Raw genomic sequence first — 20,198 nt, 5'->3', positions numbered from 1 at the left:
TGTTCGGGTTCGGTTCCATTTGATTCTCAGGTTCTATATTATAATTCTTAATTTTTACAAAATAACGTAGTCCAATTTTATATGTCATTTGCGTCTCTCTTTGCTGAATTCTTCATAGATTTGATTGTTAAAATTACAGAAAGAAGACGATAGCAAGCTTACAATTATTGAGAGATGAGTTGTCAAGTTTCAATTCAATTTCTCCAAAACGATAGAAACAGTATAGTGGTAGAATAATAGATTTTGATAAAATTTAGGTCAATTTGATTAAATTGGGATTGGAATAAAAATTAAAAATAGTAAAATCATATTTTTGAGTTTAAGTTAAATTAACTAGTTAGCAAATGTATTTATAAAAATAAAATAATTTGAATTATTTAAAATAAACAAATTTAAAATATTAAAGAGATTCGGTTCTTATTCGATTCTCGATTCAGATACATGTTCAAGTAGTTAGCTTAAAAAGAATCGCTCGATTCGAGTCTGGTTCGGTTCGAGAGTTTTGACTAATCTTAATCCTATGGGTGATTAAAAATGAATTTAGAAAACTAGGGGTCAAACGTGGGCTAAATATTTTTCAATTATTTTATACAAAACATGACATAAAAATAATATGATCACTACTCACGTGATCAGAGACGGATTTAGGGGAGGGCTGGGCTGTAGCCCCCCAGGTCCAAAAGGTTTTTTTTAAGGTATTTTTTATTTTTTTTAGGTAAAAATTCAGTTTTTTATGTGTAAAATTTTTTTTTTCGCGTAGTAGTCCGGTTTGAAATTTTGTATCCCGATCGTGAATTCAATCCTGGATCCATCCCTGCACGTGATTATACGATTATACTTTTTAATGTTAAACACATTTATTAATTCAATGATTTAATTTAGAAATGACATACTTTAATACAATAAACTATTTCTCCATACTTGCACATGTTGCAAGTCAATTTTGTGAAAAATAGGCAAATTATAGACGTAATTGTTAAGGTAGAATTTCATATCGATTGAATATAAAATTAATGATCACCATATAAGGATATGAGATACTTCTTTTTATAAGATTAATATTTTAAGCTGAAATTTTTATATTCCCTTTTTTTTTTTTTTTTTAATGACGGAGGAATCCGCAACTGCTATCATTCGAGTGTGCATTGGGTAAATCCTCGGATTGACACAATAGCCTGTAAGCCACGTCAATCAAATAAATCACACTAGGCAAATTCGGTGCGACAAGCTCGATTGAGAAAGTATTTGTATGGTGAATCGAATTCGTGACCAAAGGCTTTCATACTTACCTACTCCACCATAACTATAATTGCTTTTAACATTAGACTTGAGATTCTCAACATTAGAAAGAAAATATAGATAATTTAAATCACAAAAAATTTGTTCCAATTGGATCATCCTTGTATTCCAAAGAGACATAATCCCCTAAATGATCATAAACCTCAAGAAAATCTGCTAAGCAAGATTTGCCAATATTTTCATGGTGATGTGACTTGCAAACAAAGTAAGCCTATGTTTGGCTCCCATTCCTTCCAAATTTTAATGGTTGAAATATTGTTTTTATGAAAAATGCGTGGTTAAAAAATAATGAAATATTTTTGATTTGTATATTATATTTTTTTATGGAATATTGTGTGGTTAAAAATAAGAGAGAAAAAAAGAATGAGAATGAGAATGAGGCCCAAACGAGGGCTAAATGACTGTTTGGACTGTAAGGCCTTATAGTGAAAATCGACTGTGAAGAAAAGCACAAATTCCAAACACGAATTTAATCCACAAAGTCCCAAGAACAAAAAACCTTTGAAATCCCAGTTGAATTGCAATGAAACCCAGATTGAGCAAGAGGAAAATGGATAGGGAAATGACCAATTTGCCTTTTATAAATGCATTGCTCTTGATCATGGCTTCAATTCCATAATCTTGTTCCAGAACAGAAATTACACTAGCCAAATGCCATATGATGCTTATACATAGAAAATCCACCATGTAAATGATAGAAAGAATTGGGATAACCGCGGATCCTATTAGGGTAGTACTATCGGTAAATCCTAGAGACAACACAAGTAATGCAAGACCGTTGTATGCAAAAACGACGACAAAAACTACATATGAAAGTTACTATTAGTCGCGTCCAAACCTTTGGTATTACAATAATGACTTTCTTGAAAGGTTATCATTTTCACGGTGTATATGCAAGCAATAGTGTGTTTAAACTACTGCAAAAGTTGAAAGGAGGGAGAGGGTGAGGAAGAAAATAATGTACGTCCAAAACGTTGTCCAATCGAACTTTGTTCACTTTCATCTAATCCAGCATATCAAACTTACATAATTCCTAGATAGTTTGCTCTTTTGAAAATCTCTTGGGCTCATTTTCCAACTTCTTGGGCTCATATTGATAAATAGCTTCTACCGGCCCAAGTGGTCCAGCATTATCGGCCCATAACCCAACCTCTCTGTGCTCAGCTTCACAAACAAGTCCATTGCCCAAACTATAAAATATAAATACTTACCACTTTATGGTGTGACTTTTCTCCCCTGCACGACTAAACCTAAACCCTAGGTTCGACCCCTCGTATCAAAATCCACCTCCACATCCGAGTCCGATTACGTTACCCTCGGCGGCCGCCGCCGACGGTCGGCTGTCTTCACTCGCAGCTAAGGTAAGTGTATATACTCCGTTTGGATTATCTTGTTTACAAACTTACTTATTGAATTATCTGACTAAATATGATATTTAATATGTTCAAATTTTTTGAGTTAATTATTTGTAGTTCAAGGAATTTTTTTATTTTGGTAAATGATTCTTCTTGGTAACATTCGTTTCTCTTAGATTTTTTGTATTTGGAAATTAGTGAATGTTTGTTCTCGAACTGCAGGTGCCAGACTCCTTCGAAGCTTTGACGTAATTGTGTTAATCTGTAGATATCCCTGATACCGCTAGTAATACATATGGCTACTAGGAAAAGTCTGCAGCTTATTACTTTCTCTCAGGAAATCGTGGATGGAGAACCTATCTATGTTTCGTCTAACAGCCTTCCAATCAAGGCTTTCAACCGTGAGCCTGCAGGACATGCTTTTCACGCTGCAGCGCTTAGGTTGATAGGTCATGTTGAGGAAACAAATGCAGATAATGAAAAGAAGAATGAGGGTTCAAATGAGAAGGAGCAGGACTACAGGCAAACATGGGATTCCTACAGTAATAAAGGAAAGAAGAAATCTGGCAGTGAAGGGAAGGAGCAGGATCATTATGCTTTATTGGGATTGGGCCATTTGAGGTATCTTGCAACTGAGGAACAGATAAGAAAAAGTTATCGTGAAACTGCTCTGAGGCATCATCCTGATAAGCGGGCTGCCCTTCTGCTTGCTGAGGAAACCGAGGCAGCAAAACAAGCAAAGAAGGATGAAATAGAGAGCCATTTCAAGGCTGTTCAGGAAGCTTACGAGGTGCTCATTGATCCTGTCAAGAGAAGAATCTATGATTCAACAGATGAGTTTGATGATGAAATTCCATTTGAGTGTGCACCGCAGGACTTTTTCAAGGTATTTGGACCAGCATTCTTGAGAAATGGGCGCTGGTCAGTCCACCAGCCTATCCCGACTTTGGGAGATGAAAATTCGACTTTCGAAGAAGTGGATAGTTTTTATGATTTTTGGTATAGCTTTAAGAGCTGGAGGGAGTTTCCCCATGCTGATGAGTTTGATGTTGAGCAAGCTGAGTCCCGTGATCACAAAAGGTGGATGGAGAGGCAAAATGCTAAACTCACAGAGAAAGCTAGGAAGGAAGAATATGGACGTATCCGTACACTTGTTGACAATGCCTATAAAAGGGACCCTAGAATTCTTAGAAGAAAAGATGAGCTGAAAGCTGAGAAACAGAGGAAGAAGGAGGCCAAGATTTTGGCAAAGAAACTGCAGGAGGAAGAAGCAGCTAGGATTGCTGAGGAGGAGAGACGGAAAAAAGAGGAGGATGAAAAAAAGGCTGCTGAAGCTGCTTTAAATCAGAAAAAGTTGAAGGAGAAAGAGAAAAAGCTATTGCGCAAGGAGCGGTCCCGGCTGCGAACACTTTCTGGGTCTGTTGTGTCCGAGGATTTACTTGATCTTTCTGATGATAAAGTGGAAGGTCTTTGCATGTCACTCAATATTGAACAACTGAGGAATTTATGTGACAAGATGGAAAGAAAGGAAGGGCTAGGGAGAGCTGAACTTCTCAGGGAGGCACTTGGATCTGATAACAAATCCAAGGATGAGAAACAGCATAACGAGAAGAAGAACCAACAGCTGAATGGTTCTGTGGGGGTGAACAAGCAAGTAATTTTTGGCAGCAATGAGAAAAGGGAGAGCCCCTGGGGCAAAGAAGAGATTGAGATGTTAAGAAAGGGGGTGCAAAAATATCCGAAAGGAACTTCTCGGAGGTGGGAAGTGATTTCTGAGTACATTGGTACTGGAAGGTCAGTTGAAGAGATTCTGAAGGCTACAAAAACTGTTCTTCTTCAGAAGCCTGACTCCGCTAAAGCTTTTGATTCCTTCCTTGAGAAAAGAAAGCCGGCACAATCAATTGCATCTCCTCTGACAGCTAGAGAGGACTTGCCTGGGAATTTAAACGGCAGTGTGCCCAAGAGGAATGCTTCTGATCCAAATAATTTGCCCGAGTCATTCAGTGGAACTGGAAGCTGCCAGAACTCAGACGAGAGGGCAGCTTCTAATGGTGTTTCTTCAAGTTCAGATCTGGATGCATGGTCAGCTGTTCAGGAAAAAGCTTTAGTTCAAGCTCTGAAGACCTTTCCCAAGGAAACTAGCCAGCGCTGGGAACGAATTTCAGCCGCAGTTCCCGGGAAAACTGTCAGCCAATGTAAGAAGAAATTTATGTTGATGAAAGATAACTTTAGGAACAGCAATGTGCTAGAGAAGAATAGTTGTCAGTCGGACGGTTCAGATCCATCTTCCAGTCCCATTGAGAATGGTCAAAAAAGGGATGAAAGCAATACCGGAAATGGGGTTTCTTCAAGTTCTGATCAGGATATTTGGTCTGATCTTCAGGAAAAAGCTTTGGTCCAATCTCTCAAAACATTCCCAAAGGAAACTAACCAGAGGTGGGAACGAGTAGCTGCTGCAGTTCCTGGAAAAACTGTTAATCAGTGTAAGAAAAAGTTTGCAATGCTGAAAGAGAACTTCAGGAACAAGAAAAATGCAGTGTAGTCTCCACACTGGGAAAGACGATGAATCTGAGTGAGATTGTCTGGATATAAGGAAAGAGGGCACTTGACGAGCCAGCTCCAATTATTGGAAAGGTTTGAAGAGTTCAGTGAAGGGAACCTTCCTGCCAGAGGGTTGTTCTCGATGGAACTAGTATTCAGGACTGCTTACAGCACCTTCCATTCACTCGTCTCCCTACTTGGGAATTCTAACCAAATCCAGTGAGTATTTTTGTCAGATTACCATTTATAGATACATTGCACTCTGTCTAAATCTTACCATTATTGTTGTCGTTATATGTATAGGTTATACTATTTTTGCAGCTATATCATTTCAACTTATTGAAATATCTTATTTATTTTACTACTGTTTCTAAAGATTTAATGACGATTCTGTTATGCTGTAATTTCCTCTGTGCTTGGAAGTTGAGCAGCATTGATTGCTGTTAAATCATGAGAAGAAGAGCAAGTTATTGAACCCCGTGAACAATTTTATTATTTTCTGTATACAGAGACTTGGTACACTATTGAATAAAATTGACGTTCGATTTTTATGTGCGATGGAGAACATTTGATCTTTGAGTTGCTTCTTACTATTTCTTCCATGTGGGCTTCTTATCAGAGTTTGTTGTTCACTTTCAAAAATTTCCAGCAATGGTTAGAATTGAGCGCGCTACATCAATTATTTTTTCTCTAGGGGTGCGAGGGTAACTCTCTTTGAGGAACTCAGCAAAATAGTCCCGTAACTTCTGGAGAAGGGATGGCCTCCTCTCAAAGGGGGCCGCAGTGATGAGTCCCGAGTGACTGTTTTATCAAAAACATAGGTCTCTACAAAGTCACAAGAATTTCAGCCGCAGTTCCCGGGAAAACTGTCAGCCAATGTAAGAAGAAATTTATGTTGATGAAAGATAACTTTAGGAACAGCAATGTGCTAGAGAAGAATAGTTGTCAGTCGGACGGTTCAGATCCATCTTCCAGTCCCATTGAGAATGGTCAAAAAAGGGATGAAAGCAATACCGGAAATGGGGTTTCTTCAAGTTCTGATCAGGATATTTGGTCTGATCTTCAGGAAAAAGCTTTGGTCCAATCTCTCAAAACATTCCCAAAGGAAACTAACCAGAGGTGGGAACGAGTAGCTGCTGCAGTTCCTGGAAAAACTGTTAATCAGTGTAAGAAGAAGTTTGCAATGCTGAAAGAGAACTTCAGGAACAAGAAAAATGCAGTGTAGTCTCCACACTGGGAAAGACGATGAATCTGAGTGAGATTGTCTGGATATAAGGAAAGAGGGCACTTGACGAGCCAGCTCCAATTATTGGAAAGGTTTGAAGAGTTCAGTGAAGGGAACCTTCCTGCCAGAGGGTTGTTCTCGATGGAACTAGTATTCAGGACTGCTTACAGCACCTTCCATTCACTCGTCTCCCTACTTGGGAATTCTAACCAAATCCAGTGAGTATTTTTGTCAGATTACCATTTATAGATACATTGCACTCTGTCTAAATCTTACCATTATTGTTGTCGTTATATGTATAGGTTATACTATTTTTGCAGCTATATCATTTCAACTTATTGAAATATCTTATTTATTTTACTACTGTTTCTAAAGATTTAATGACGATTCTGTTATGCTGTAATTTCCTCTGTGCTTGGAAGTTGAGCAGCATTGATTGCTGTTAAATCATGAGAAGAAGAGCAAGTTATTGAACCCCGTGAACAATTTTATTATTTTCTGTATACAGAGACTTGGTACACTATTGAATAAAATTGACGTTCGATTTTTATGTGCGATGGAGAACATTTGATCTTTGAGTTGCTTCTTACTATTTCTTCCATGTGGGCTTCTTATCAGAGTTTGTTGTTCACTTTCAAAAATTTCCAGCAATGGTTAGAATTGAGCGCGCTACATCAATTATTTTTTCTCTAGGGGTGCGAGGGTAACTCTCTTTGAGGAACTCAGCAAAATAGTCCCGTAACTTCTGGAGAAGGGATGGCCTCCTCTCAAAGGGGGCCGCAGTGATGAGTCCCGAGTGACTGTTTTATCAAAAACATAGGTCTCTACAAAGTCACAAGACGTAAAGTTAATCAATCCAAGCAATCGAGATTCTTATATAAATATTAACGACCGATGGGAATGGAGTGAAGCGGGGGGCAGGTTTGGATGCTTATTTATCTATTCGGTTCAGCGATACAACTAATCTACCGAGCATTCCACGCCCTACCGTTTATATTTGATGTTTGTGTTCTTGCAATGTATTATAGAGCTTACATCATTCTCGTGAATGAGACATTCTTCAAGCCTATGCAAAATACGTATCAAATCAATTAAGCTGTGTTTTCGTTAATCTTTTGTTAGTCGAATCAAAATGTACAAATTCTATTTGCATTCACATAAACTTTTTGCAGATTCCTAATTTTTGATTCCATGTTATAATGAGAAAATATATTACATATTCTAAAATGAAAAATGAAGAATTAAGAGAATTCAAGTTTCAGTTTTGAGAAAATGTAGTTATTTGAGGTGAACAATAATACAACATTTCACCATTTCACACTTGTATTTGTCCTTCCCTTTGCACTCCAACTCCAAGTCATCTAAAATAAATGGTACTTTCTGCAGTAAATTAGAGCAAGAAAATTATTAATACAATAAATTCCAAAGCTAACATTAAGGGGTATACATATTGTCGGCATCGCTAATTCTATAGGATAAAAGATTGGTCTAATCAAGAAAGGCATGAGAGTCTTTGGATATTGCTTGAGCTAAGCCTAGACAATCCAACATATTTTGACTCTAAAATATACATTTTCTCATCCTCCAAATAAGAAAGGAAGGAGAGCCTAAATAGCCCCGCAAATTTTGACACCTCTCGTCCCAACACATTTTGACATATCTACTCGTAGCAAGCTTAGGATACGGTTAATGCTTTTCACGAGCTAAGATAGTGAGAAGCACATTTTGACACCTCTACGTGCGCTCCAATAAAATTGAAGTAATATAGATATCCTACGTGAGGCAAACTTCTGCTTGGCAGCCAGTGAAGTTTTCAGGGAATTTGCATGTACCAAATTGAACTGTAAAAGCTCGGGCAAAGTTTGCACCACTTGTGGCCAGCCTCTTCTTGTCATTCAATTCCTATTCAACTAACAAAGTTTTAAGAAACTAAAAATTTTTATACCCCAAGCCAAAATCTAGTGCAAAAGCATAATAATAAATGTTTGTCTTCGTTTAATATAATTCGATTATAGTGACAGTAAAATAAGATTTTAACTTCTATTTTTTTTCTTTTAATAACGTTCGGTCCACCTTGATGAGCAGCCCAAGGTGTATTATATAGTTCGATTTCATTTAGTTTGAAATATTAAAATTGCATATTAGGTTATAGAAAATGTGTTTGGTTGGTTTCTAACTTTTAGAAAAGAGCAAGTTAGGGACCTCAATATTTTATTATATCTAAAGTAGTATAAATTTAAATTAAATTGTCTTGTGACCTCTCGTGTCTCAACATAAATTTCTAAGCATCAATCCTAGTCAACTAACAGAATCCAACCCAAGTTAAAGGTACTTGACCAACTTCAATGTAATGGATTACACGTGCAAATATAAAGAAAGGATGAAGACTAAATTTTACTATTGAAAAAGAGTGCAATTTCACTTTTAATTTTTTGTGATCAATAGAAAATGAAACCTACCTTGTTGGCCTTGCTCTTTTCAATGTATTCATCAATGATGCCAGCATTTGCTGAGGATGTAAAAATAACACCATAGTGAGAAGGGTGTTCACAAAAATATATTTTGAAGTAAAATCACCGCAAGTGTTTTTTTCGTTGACAAGTAATAAAGTGGATTGTGAGTCCAATGATCGTCCCACAAGGATTGACCTTATCCGAAACAAGAATGATGAGAATGTGTTTATTGTGATGAAATTATACTAAAATAAACTACGTATGTAATTATGAGTGAATTAACTAAGTTAAATACAGAATTACGCTAAATGCAATATGATATGTTCTAATGAATAGCAAATGTACTAAGATTGCGAATCCCTATGCAATAATCATTTTTGACCTTAGTTTTATACTTTGATAACGCGGTTGAATATTGAAAAATCAATGTTTCTTTTATATTTAACAATCTTTCTCGAATAATGTTAAACTTATTCTCATATATAATCCTACCATATTTCTATGACGGATGCGAACATACAAGAATGCATGAATTTTTATGAACATTTAAAGATTCACATAGAGCATAGTGGTGTATTTTATTCCCTATCAGACCCTATGACGATTTATATCATGTCGAGTTTATTTTCCTTCTTTCGAATGCATAAAATAAGTCATCATATTTACATAATTACCGTGCACAATAATAATGAAGAAAATAAATTCATATAAACTATTCAATACTCAAAAATGTGTCTTTAATGTCAAATATGTAAAACTCAAGATTAAAAACTCATACTACATGGCTCATCATTCTCTTGGCCATAAAAAATCTAGACTAGCATGGTAGAAATAAGATAAGAAAAAAAATATTGAAGAAATGACATCACCCAATCAATCAATGAATGGAATCTTCGCGTCTTCATGTCATTCTTCGCATTTCTTGCCTCCTATGCTCTCAAAACCCTTAGGAATGTATTGGAATGCATGGTGAATTCTTAGGGATGGCCATAGGATTTTAAAATACTTTCCAAGATTTGCTTCCATAAGAATTTCAGTTAGATAAGGAAATCAGCATTTTTTCTTCGCAATTGGCTTGAGCAGTCACCTAGGCTAAATTTTTGCCTCAATAATTGTTCCTTGTGTTTGGTGGTCCCTCACTCTAAATAACTGAAAACTGTCAAATGTTGCATTTTAGTCCTCCAATTCAATTCTTGATTTTTTTAAATTCTTTCTCTTGCAGTTTCAACTCTTCGACTTTTAATTGCATTCAATTGAACCCACAACATTTTTAATCTTCATTTGTGGTCTAAATCAACTATTGAAATGTTACAATTTAGCCCTCATGCTTTGGATTTTCCCATTTTTTCCACTTGCATTAGAGACAATATCACTGAAATAAACGAAAATTAACCCCAAGTAAAAATCAATATTTTCATGATATAAAAACTTGGTAATATGATCCAAATAAGTGCACAAAATGCACTCATCAAACATCCCCAAACTAAAATCTTTGTTCGTCCCTGAACAAAACAAAACCAAGGCATAAATCATATTGCTAGCTAAAAATAAATCACAAATGCTAGACTCAACGATGAACAGCTTACCATATGCCTTAGGTTCGAATTTAAGTAACACTTTAGAAAGATCCAAACAATATCAAAAATAAATTTTTATTTATTCGATGCTTGACTTAGTGTGTGTGTGTGTGTGTGTGATTAGCTAACATTGAACTCACACTCATACTAGAACACAACTAATCAAGTGTTATTGATTTATTCATAATCTCAATTCTCTTGTGGTCATTTTTCCTCAAACCTCTCGTGCAAAATCACTTTTTATGCTTTTGTATCCAATCTCGAAGTATTTCCAGCACATGGGGGTTTCTAAAATTATTTGCATTTTTCCATAGAAAGTGATCAGGATTGGCCTGAGCAATCACCCAGGCTAAATTTTTCGTCTCAATAATTGTTCCTTGCGTTTGGTGGTCACTCACTCTAAATAACTGAAAACTGTCAAATATTGCATTTTAGTCCCCAAATTCAATTCTTGGTTCTTTTAAATCCTTTCTCTTGCAATTTCAACTCTTCGACTTTTAATTGCATCGAATTGAACCCGCAACATTTTTATTCTTCATTTGTGATCTGAATCAACTATTAAAATATTGCAATTTAGCCCTCATACTTTGAATTTTCCCATTTTTTCCACTTGCATTAGTGATAATATCACTGAAATAAATGAAAATTAACCCCCAAGTAAAAATCAACATTTTCATGATACAAAAATTTAGTAATATGATCCAAATAAGTGCACAAAATGCACTAAGCAATTACTCTATTTCATAAAGATATTTTTTGTTCGTCCAAAATTGTAAACCACTTTCCCTGGTATAAGTATAATTGATTTTTTAATTTTCTAATATGCACTCATTCAATGTGTTTTGTTATCAACCAAAAAACAGGAATATATTTAAAAAGATGTAGGTAAAATAATATTTTCAAATATATGTGAAAATGGAAACAAACATATCTTTATGGAACGAGTGAAGTAATACAAGTCATATCTAGCGTAATCTAAACTTTTGCACATGCAAAAATGTTAATATTTGCTGGCAAAATGTGCAAAATTCCATGAAAGTATTACATCAAAATCCATAAATCTCATGGAATTCAGGAGTAAAGGCAAAGCTTCCTGCATAAAGGACCCCCGATTCTTTCGTTTTTGGCATTTAAAACAGCAATTATGCTTCAATTTGCCAATACAAAAAGATTAAAAAAGAAGGAAAAAATGATCATATCCTCTTACATGCTCCATACCGAACTGCACATAAAGGAAGGCAGAAAACTTGGAAGAATTAAAACTCAAGTTAATTTTGAGGTAGCCTTTCGAATACAATTTCTAGAATTCAGTTTATTTCAAAGCCAGCAACATTCCAACACCCAGGTCAATAAGCCTCACAGATCAGTAGCGTTCAACCAGAAGGCATCATTGAAAATTCATTTTACGGGGCTGCCAAGCAGCATAAAGATGCAGCAATTAATACATGATAGCACTTCAACATTACAAAATGCGATCATCTCAAACAAAAATGAAAGATAGGGACCAATTCTCCCAAGACTTAAAAAATGGATCAACGAATTATGGAGACCAGTATAGCAGGAGAACGACATAATTCGAAGGCAGAAAATGTAGATGCAAAGAGAATATATAGTGATAATTTTTAAACAAGACTCAATAGCTAACTCTATGAACGCAGTTTGACCTTGTACTTCAGCTTCTAACTCACCTGGAATTGTCCATTTAGTGCATCTTTCAAACTCCAAAGATTAAATGGACAATTCAGGCCCGTCCAGGGTGTAAATAGAGCGAACATCCATAAACCTGTTTGTTGACCAAATCTATTAGACCAAACATATCATTATCCAAAAAATTGCTACATATTGGCTGATAAATTCTAGCTATGAGCAATTCATTTTCATCTCAAAAGATTATCTTAAACGAGACAATCTCTTCCTCTTCCTATTCCTTTTAAACGCAGCAGCATTCTTTACGCCATTCTTGGAGCTAGAGGGCAAAAAAAGCGTCGAATATGGCTTGCCACATGATGTTCTGCTTTTCTTAGCAACCCACTTCAATGGCATATTATTTACTACATTTCCAATATCACTGGAGTTATTCAGCTCCACAAGATTTTGAATTTGATTGAGCATTTGGTGAGTCCAGGCAGTTGAGAGGTCCAAAGCAACTGAATCGTCAAGAGGTTTTATCCAGAGATCCATCAAGATATTTTTGAATGAATGAAACGACATCGAAGGTTGATAGCTCTTGAGATTTTCACAAATCATATTGACCTTAATGACATGTTTACAGAGGTTTCCTTGCAATGACCACAAGCAATCACAATGTGCAAATTCAGAACCAGGATTCCACACTTGACGTGTTATGCTGCTGTCTTTCTGACTCAAAACCTTAGCAAAGAGGCGATCCTTGTTGTCCAAAGTAACTGCACTGTCAGGGATTTGCAGGGCCCGATGCCATGAAGTAGAAGCAATATATTCCTCCTTCACATTTTGAAATGAATCACTTTCGTCTGCATAACGGTCAAGCCAGTAGCTCGAGTGTAATTCGGTTGTCAACCTGTGCACTAACCAATCAACCCTCTTGAGTGAACCAAGATTTGCATCATCATATAATTTAGCTTTCAGCTTCACGTGATATGCTTCCAGTGCACCAGATGCCTCCTGACTTGCAAGTGGGAGCATCTTCATTGACGTGAGCCACATTTCTGCACCACATCAAGTAATTAAGAAATAAAAGGACAACAGATAGAAGACAATGAGCATGTTTGACTGTGCTTAACGGTTACTTTTCTAGAAAGTAAGTTTAGTAAGTATTTTTAGGGACAAAATTAGCTGTGAAAATCATGTTTGGAAAAAAAAAAGAACCTTGAAGTAACTTCTACTTCTATTAGGTTAGCCAAACTTGCTCAATGTCAAGAGATAAAATTAACAGACAAAGCGGAGTAATCTAACCAATTTTAGGCACCCAAGAGTCCTTGAAGTATTGCATAAAGGAAGTTTGATCAACAAAATCTAGAAAAAACTTTTCTAAAGTAGAGTCCAGATCCACTCCACCCCATATGCTGTAAACTATTTGTCCCAGGTGCTTAAACATCTCTCGTTGAACTTCTATGTTGACACATTTCTTAACCACATGTTTTAGCCATGATCTGCGAATTCGCCAAAGAGAAAATAGTATAGGGCAAGAAAAAGTCTCCCTGAAAAGCCAGATAATAAAGTCAATGACCAGTCAGGTACTAAAAAATTACGTATAATACATAAGAATGATAGAAAAAGCATCATGCCTTATGGGATCAATCTCTGCAACTGCGTCGTCAATAATAATTCCATTGACCTTCCATCCAGTATCAACAGCACGAACACGATGGAGTAGAGCTTTCATCCACTTTGCCACATCCAACTTGGCAATGCTGCGAGTAATAACCCAAGCAACAGGAAGTGCGTGTTGTCTGGAGTCAAACACAAGCAGCGTGCACAATGGGTACTGCCATTAAAATAAATCACCAAATAAAAATTGTTCTCTATAGATAGGTTTTCTGGAGTGTTTCACAAAAGAACCATTTCTTTACCTTTAATCTTTTTATTCCAAATGTTGAATCAACTGCTATGATATTTCGATGGCCAAAACGAATCATTTGCTGCAATTGCCATTCAGTTTGGATTCCCAAAATGAAAGGATCAGTTTCTGATGTATCCTGATAAAAGAAAATAGATTTCTTATTACGTTCAATCCACAAGCGTATGCTAGCTTGGTCATCTAGATCCAACTCATGAGTGGAACGTTTGATAATCATCCCAAGTTTGTGGACATATTGAGAAGCTAAGCTTTTGACTTTTGCATCAGAACCACAATAACGTTGAATACCCTCCATATGCTTCTCCAAAACATTCTCCTCAGGGATGCCTAGGTAGATCATCGACATGGTTTGCTGTTGAACTTCACTGCATACATACGGAATCTTCTTGGCACCGGGGCCTATTGCGTCTCTATCCAGTGGCCCATGGCAGACAAAACCAGCCTTATTTACATGACGCCTATCGTTATATATGATAAGTGCAAGAGATGAACGGGCATAAAGACGCTTCACTACAAAATGGCATGTACAGCCCCTCATGGATTGAGGTCTAGCTGCACGATTTCGAGTGTTTAACCGATATCTTCTGCTTGGTAATATACCTCCACCTTCTCCGTAATTTTCAGGGCCAAAGGAACACCAATACCTGCAAAATATATAACATGCGCTTAAATTCTTGGGGGCATTTCTATAAAGAAAGAAAACTCTGATTCATGCATGTTTCCAGTTGATGTGCTGGATGCTTACTATTGCAATGGACATGAGACAGAATGGAGTCAAAGGATAGACAGTGAATGTGGACTTTTAAGAGTAAGTATCTTAGTGTAACTACCCACTGATAAGCAAAATGAAATCTAGTAGGTTGGAGTTTAAAACGTGGTGGGCCTTTCATGCAACAGGTTAGGATATAAAATGAAAAAGTTTGATGCCATCCAACCATGGGTATTCTGGTGTAACATATGTTCAGTGACATTAGAGACAAAGACTACTGGGTTTGACCTCATGCTTAAATATAACAAAAAGTTTTAATGGCATTTCCTGAGTTCAGAACGCCTTTTAAATGTCCAATTATGTCAAGCGTCAATATCAGAATATTTGCATCCTGATTAAGAGCAATCATTTTAATATTCGTGTTTAGATAAGTGTCAACATTCTAGACCATAAAACTCATTTCTTAATTTCCTAACAGTCACACACTTCCTTTTCTTCATTATTTTCTTATCCCTCCCAGCCAAGGGAATAAAGAGGTGTGTAGAAGGTGCAAAAACTTAATTATGTCATCAAACAAGATTATAAAAATCAAGGAAACCATGAACTAGGTAGCAATAATTACAGAACCTCACACAAACAAGTACATGAAGAATATTAGGACCTTCTACAGCTAACCAGTGCGGTGTATTATTCAACAAAGCTAGTTTACTTATATATCCCTCTTGTGTACGTTATGGACCACCTTTGGAATGTTTGAATAGTGTGACCGTAACCTCACCAAATCCCAAACAAGTTACTACAAGACTGCCCAAAACAGTGTAACGACACTACGTATAACAAAAATTAACACAGGTTACAGGCAAGAATTAGGCCCTTGTTTGAGCCACATTATTTTCCTTAAAATGAATTTTTGAATAGTGTATTGATGGGAAATGTGTGATTGAAAAATAAAGGAAAGTTTTGGATTTGCATGTAATATTATTTTATTGAAGAATGTGTGGTTGAAATGATGTCAAATCACTGTTTAAGAATGTATTTTTTTTTTTTAAATGTGGCCCAAACATCCTAGGTTCACCTAAATTTGCTCATTTTCAGCCTTCATAAGATGAAACTCTCATTAATTTCTACCAGGGAATCAAGACAATCCCAAAAGGCCACGCCAGTAGTAACTAAGTAAAAGACTACCCAAAACAGAGTAAAAACTTGACATACAACAAACTATAACATAGGTTCAAAGAAATTAATCATCAATTTGCAAAAAGCAGGTAACACAAATAAGAGTAGAGTTTAAGCAGCACAATATATGCTCTCAAAGAAGGGAAATGAAAAGGCAAAATAAAATTCACTAAACCACAAAATGAAAATACTTACATCCTATACTCTAAATACTCATCATCTTTGTATTCCTTCAAACTCCTTTTGGTTCGTTTTCGTCCCCTTTCAATATGGAACCTTGTTGGGAACTCAACATTAGTACATTCTCCAATAATAAACTCATCAACTCGTGCATATGGAATGAGAGCTACATCATCATAACGCTCCGCCGTTCCAAACTTTGTCCAAATCAAATCGGCCGATGAGAAGTCTTCCCTTTCAGGATTTTGTACTGGAAGATTACTGATAGTTTCAATTATTTCCATCTCCTTAATTTTCAACCCCTTGAATGATAAATTAGATCATCACAAACCCACCTTAGCATAACGATACAAAATCACCTGTAAATTGAAAATTTTAAAAGAAACAAGAATGAAGTTAGAACATACAGAGGAAAAAAAATCGAACTACACACGTTAACTCTCAGCATCCCCTTTCTTTGTTCCGTATTTAACCGTTTCTCTTTATCTTTTTTTATTCATGTCATTCAAAACAACATTCAAACCATTCAATTTTCAAAGTAGGATTCGCTGAAACTATTTTAAAATGAAGGCAAGTAAGAATTTTGAAACAATACATTAGCCGTCAAGAAGTAAAAAATCAACAGAACCGAAAAGAAGTACATGTCAATCACCAAACACAGGAACCAAAATTTAAAATTATGGTGCCCAGATATTGGGAAATAAATGAATACATATGCATATAAAGGAAATAAGATAAAAACCCGCAAGGCAAAAAGTAAACTTCTGAAGGAACAACCATTTATCTACCTATTAATCTACATCTCTACATGTTTATGTTCAAGAAATCATACATGTCGTGTATATACAGACGGAGAACTTACCGGTGCTTAGTAGCAGCCATAGTCGAGAGAAAGAGAGAGAGGGTTTCAAGGAGACGATAAATCTTGCTTCTACAGAAGCCTAGAAAATGTGTTTTCTTATAAATTTCTTTTATGCAAATATATTTGTTTTTCAACACTATTTCCTTGAACTATTTTATATAAATGATAAGTTTTAAAACTTTTATTTGGGACTCTTTATTTTTGTTTTAAATATCTTTAACGAATGATTTTTAATTTTTCAATTTATATATTAATATTAAGAGCATGTTAGGGAGTGATTTTGAGAATTGATTTTTTGACCGTTAGGAGAAAAGTGGAATTCACCCGTGAGAGAAAAAGTCAAATATAACGGCTGGAATAATGAAATAACGGTCAAAAAATTAATTTTTTGGGTGAAAAAATCGGGCCCAAACAGCCCCTAAGTTAGGTGCAATTCTAAAAAGGTTAAATTAAGAGTTGAGATTCGTTATCCCTATTTAGTGCCATGTTTATATTTTTTAATCATTCTATACGATCAGAATACTTGATACAATGATTGACACAATACCACATAACACTTTATTATTGGATTGTTTAAAACGTAATCATCTTTTCCATCAAAGCACTTTTCACCACATGGGATTCTGACACTATTTCTCTCGGTTTTCTTTTGTCTAAGTAACATTATTCTACATTTTTCACTTCTCTCCTAGGGTAAATTGGGTTTGTAGGCTTGGGTAACCTGGTTGCGTTTTGGTATAAATAAGTTGGCCAGGATGTTTTAAAATATAATTTTTATTTTCAAAAAATAATTTTATAATTGGGGTGGGGCAATTTTCGGGTCAAATTGTCGTGCCTAGTGAACCTTGGGGTAAAGTGATAAATGGTGAGGAAAAAAAAATGTTGGAAATATAGATAAATGGCATTTTGAAATTTCAAAAAATATAAGATAATTTATTAAAAGTTTTTGCAAAGAAGGCCAATTTTCAAAAATAATTATATAATTGGGGCGGGGGCGATTTTTGGGTCAAATTGTCATGCCAAGGATGAGTCTTGGCTAAAGAGAGAAATGGTGAGGGAAAAATTGTTCGAAATATAGGTAAATGGCATTTTGAACTTTCGAAAAGCATAAGGGAAGTATATTCAGTTGAAACTATTAAAGAATTTTTAAGATTTAAAAAGTTTAGATATATTTTATTGAGATTTTTAAAAACACTCTCAAAGTTTAGATGTAGAAGTTATTCAATTCAAACTTTTTAAAAATCTCTATAAGTTATGAAATATTCAATTGATAATGACTTTTAATCCTTTTCGATATGTAATAAATACTACAAATTTCGTGTCACGTATGAATTTCTATTGATTCTCAATTAATTAACATTCGCATAAATCTAAACTCAATTAATATTGACTTTATGAATCTTGATCGACATGAATTTAGAGTTACTATAGATGAATTTATTTCTATTTATGTATCTAAAAATTTTAATATATGTTCAAATTCATGTATTAGCAATTAATTTTTATGTACCAAATGTAGCATAAAGAATTGCTCATTTGTAGTATTTTATTATTAAAAAAAATTATATCAAGAAATTGAATTTTGAGAGTACAATTTTTTATTCTTAAATTTCCATCATAAATTTTATTATTTTAGTCCGTTTAAGACCCGGAAAATCCTCCCAACAATTAGTATAAAATATTACTTTTATAACACTTATAAAATATTTCAGAATAACATGAAATATACGTTCAACTCTGACCAGTAGAGAAAAATAATATACTAAGGGGGATGTCCTCAATTGAGATTGCAATGAATTTTAAAAGTCATTCTAAATTTGGGTATCTTCAATTGAGATTTTATTGGATTTTAATTAAATTCATTAAAATTCAAGTGTCCCCAATTGAAATTTTAATGAAATCCTTTAAAATTTAAGTATCCTCAATAATTAGTGGATTTATAAAGATTTTATTAATAAAAGGATTTTAAAAAATTTAGATGGATTTCAAGCTTAAAAATATATATAAGTAAATCTTTTGAAATTTCACCATATTTGATAAGATTCTTATGAAATTTATAAAAATTCATTTAAATCCACCAAATTCATTAGAATTTATAATCGTTTAAAATTCATTAAAATTTTAGTTGAGAACACCCCTATAAATTTCTAGAGACTTTTTGGTCGAAAATATAAATAGAAAATCTCAAAAGAAATCTCCCACATATCATGAGATTTCTCGGAGCCATCCTCTTCTTTTATCTTTCACACACTAGAATTTTCTCCATCTCTTCCAATCAGGTAAAATTTGGTTTGAATCTTTGCTTTGAGTTTTTCTTTATTGACAGGGTATATAATATTTGTGAAATCCTATACGATTTCGGATTAAGCCTGTAAGTGAGTATGTCTATGATTTATAATTCTAGGTCGCATGGTTGCTCTTCGAAGATGATCAATCTGTTGCTAGGAGAATTTGCATGAATTTAGAGTGAATTGTTCTGCTATATAGACTATATTTAGCGCACTGTTTAGAAAATAATTGAAATTAGCAAAGGTATGCAGATTATTACTATCTGTGTATGAAGCAATTGCTTATATTCTCATGTCTATTGCCATTTTCAGCTACTTTTATTAAGCTAACAGCGAACGGAAAAAAAAAAAAAAAGTGCTGGAAGGTAGGATATTTCCTAGAAGGCAAGTCGCATACATGGATTTGAGTCGCTCGGCACTTTGACGGTTCAGTTAAGGGGCTCTTACACCCTAGCCAGTTTGGAGCACAACTCGCGATTTACCTGATCTGCGTGTGTTGAAAAAAAAATGGTTTAATGGGTCAACTTTGAGCCCAAATTTCAGTGGGACCCACCTTTTAAATAATACGGGACCTAGCATATTCACGTTCTACTCCGCGAGATGATTAACGTGATATATTTATTTATCGAAAACCATTTAAAATTGAATGAAATATTAAGCGTTAAAGTAACCCACATAAACTAAGGATTATGAAAGAATTTGATTTGTCAAACACTTATCCCACATAGGAAAGTTAGGAAACTTTGGTGTGGTTTATAAGGTGGAAGTTTGGAATTGGGTTTGGGCCCCAAGGGGTACCAATAGTCTTTGGAAGGGGGAAGACCTATATCCCATTGGGTTCGGTCATAAACCCACACGCGCGCGCCGCCGCCGTCCGTCCGTCCGACCGGGTCGACCTTTACACTATATTAACTTTTTGGACAAAATTTATTTAAAATTTTGGGTCAAATTGTAAATAATCAAATTCTTGGGTA

General features: G+C 35.1%; 3 protein-coding genes across 6 annotated transcripts; 1 reads left to right on the top strand and 2 right to left on the bottom strand.

Annotated features, from left to right (window-relative positions):
• Positions 1 to 2,513: 2,513 nt before the first annotated feature.
• On the top strand, positions 2,514 to 7,533 carry LOC111397062 (dnaJ homolog subfamily C member 2-like). Of its 4 annotated transcripts, XR_002703134.1 has the most exons (4): positions 2,514 to 2,660; positions 2,877 to 5,414; positions 5,890 to 6,016; positions 7,241 to 7,533. XR_002703134.1 is itself a non-coding variant. In XM_023023766.1 (2 exons), exon 2 carries the CDS (start codon positions 2,950 to 2,952, stop codon positions 5,194 to 5,196), a length of 2,247 nt encoding a protein of 748 aa, XP_022879534.1. In that variant the 5' UTR covers positions 2,514 to 2,660; positions 2,877 to 2,949; the 3' UTR covers positions 5,197 to 5,746. The 4 variants fall into 4 exon arrangements, 1 of the variants encoding a protein (XP_022879534.1); XR_002703135.1 differs by lacking the exon at positions 7,241 to 7,533 and having other exon boundaries at positions 5,890 to 6,020; XR_002703136.1 differs by lacking the exons at positions 5,890 to 6,016; positions 7,241 to 7,533 and adding an exon at positions 5,815 to 5,833.
• An 81-nt stretch (positions 7,534 to 7,614) lies between these two features.
• LOC111397928 (photosystem I reaction center subunit N, chloroplastic-like) lies at positions 7,615 to 12,225 on the bottom strand. Its single transcript, XM_023024891.1, has 5 exons — positions 12,139 to 12,225; positions 11,669 to 11,672; positions 8,880 to 8,929; positions 8,209 to 8,322; positions 7,615 to 7,800 (listed from the first exon to the last, which is right to left on the bottom strand). The coding sequence occupies exons 1-5, from the start codon at positions 12,223 to 12,225 to the stop codon at positions 7,699 to 7,701; spliced, it is 357 nt and encodes a 118-aa protein (XP_022880659.1). The 3' UTR covers positions 7,615 to 7,698.
• Positions 12,022 to 17,041, bottom strand: LOC111397061. The gene is made up of 6 exons (XM_023023765.1): positions 16,937 to 17,041; positions 16,090 to 16,433; positions 14,002 to 14,653; positions 13,717 to 13,916; positions 13,385 to 13,629; positions 12,022 to 13,137 (listed from the first exon to the last, which is right to left on the bottom strand). The coding sequence occupies exons 2-6, from the start codon at positions 16,356 to 16,358 to the stop codon at positions 12,341 to 12,343; spliced, it is 2,163 nt and encodes a 720-aa protein (XP_022879533.1). The 5' UTR covers positions 16,359 to 16,433; positions 16,937 to 17,041; the 3' UTR covers positions 12,022 to 12,340.
• Between the last annotated feature and the right edge of the window lie 3,157 nt (positions 17,042 to 20,198).

The sequence above is a fragment of the Olea europaea genome, chromosome 7 (genome assembly GCF_002742605.1).
Source record: "Olea europaea var. sylvestris chromosome 7, O_europaea_v1, whole genome shotgun sequence".
NCBI lineage: Eukaryota > Viridiplantae > Streptophyta > Magnoliopsida > Lamiales > Oleaceae > Olea > Olea europaea.
The sequence above is the reverse complement of the archived record's forward strand: the minus strand, read 5'-3'. Positions and strand labels throughout refer to the sequence as shown.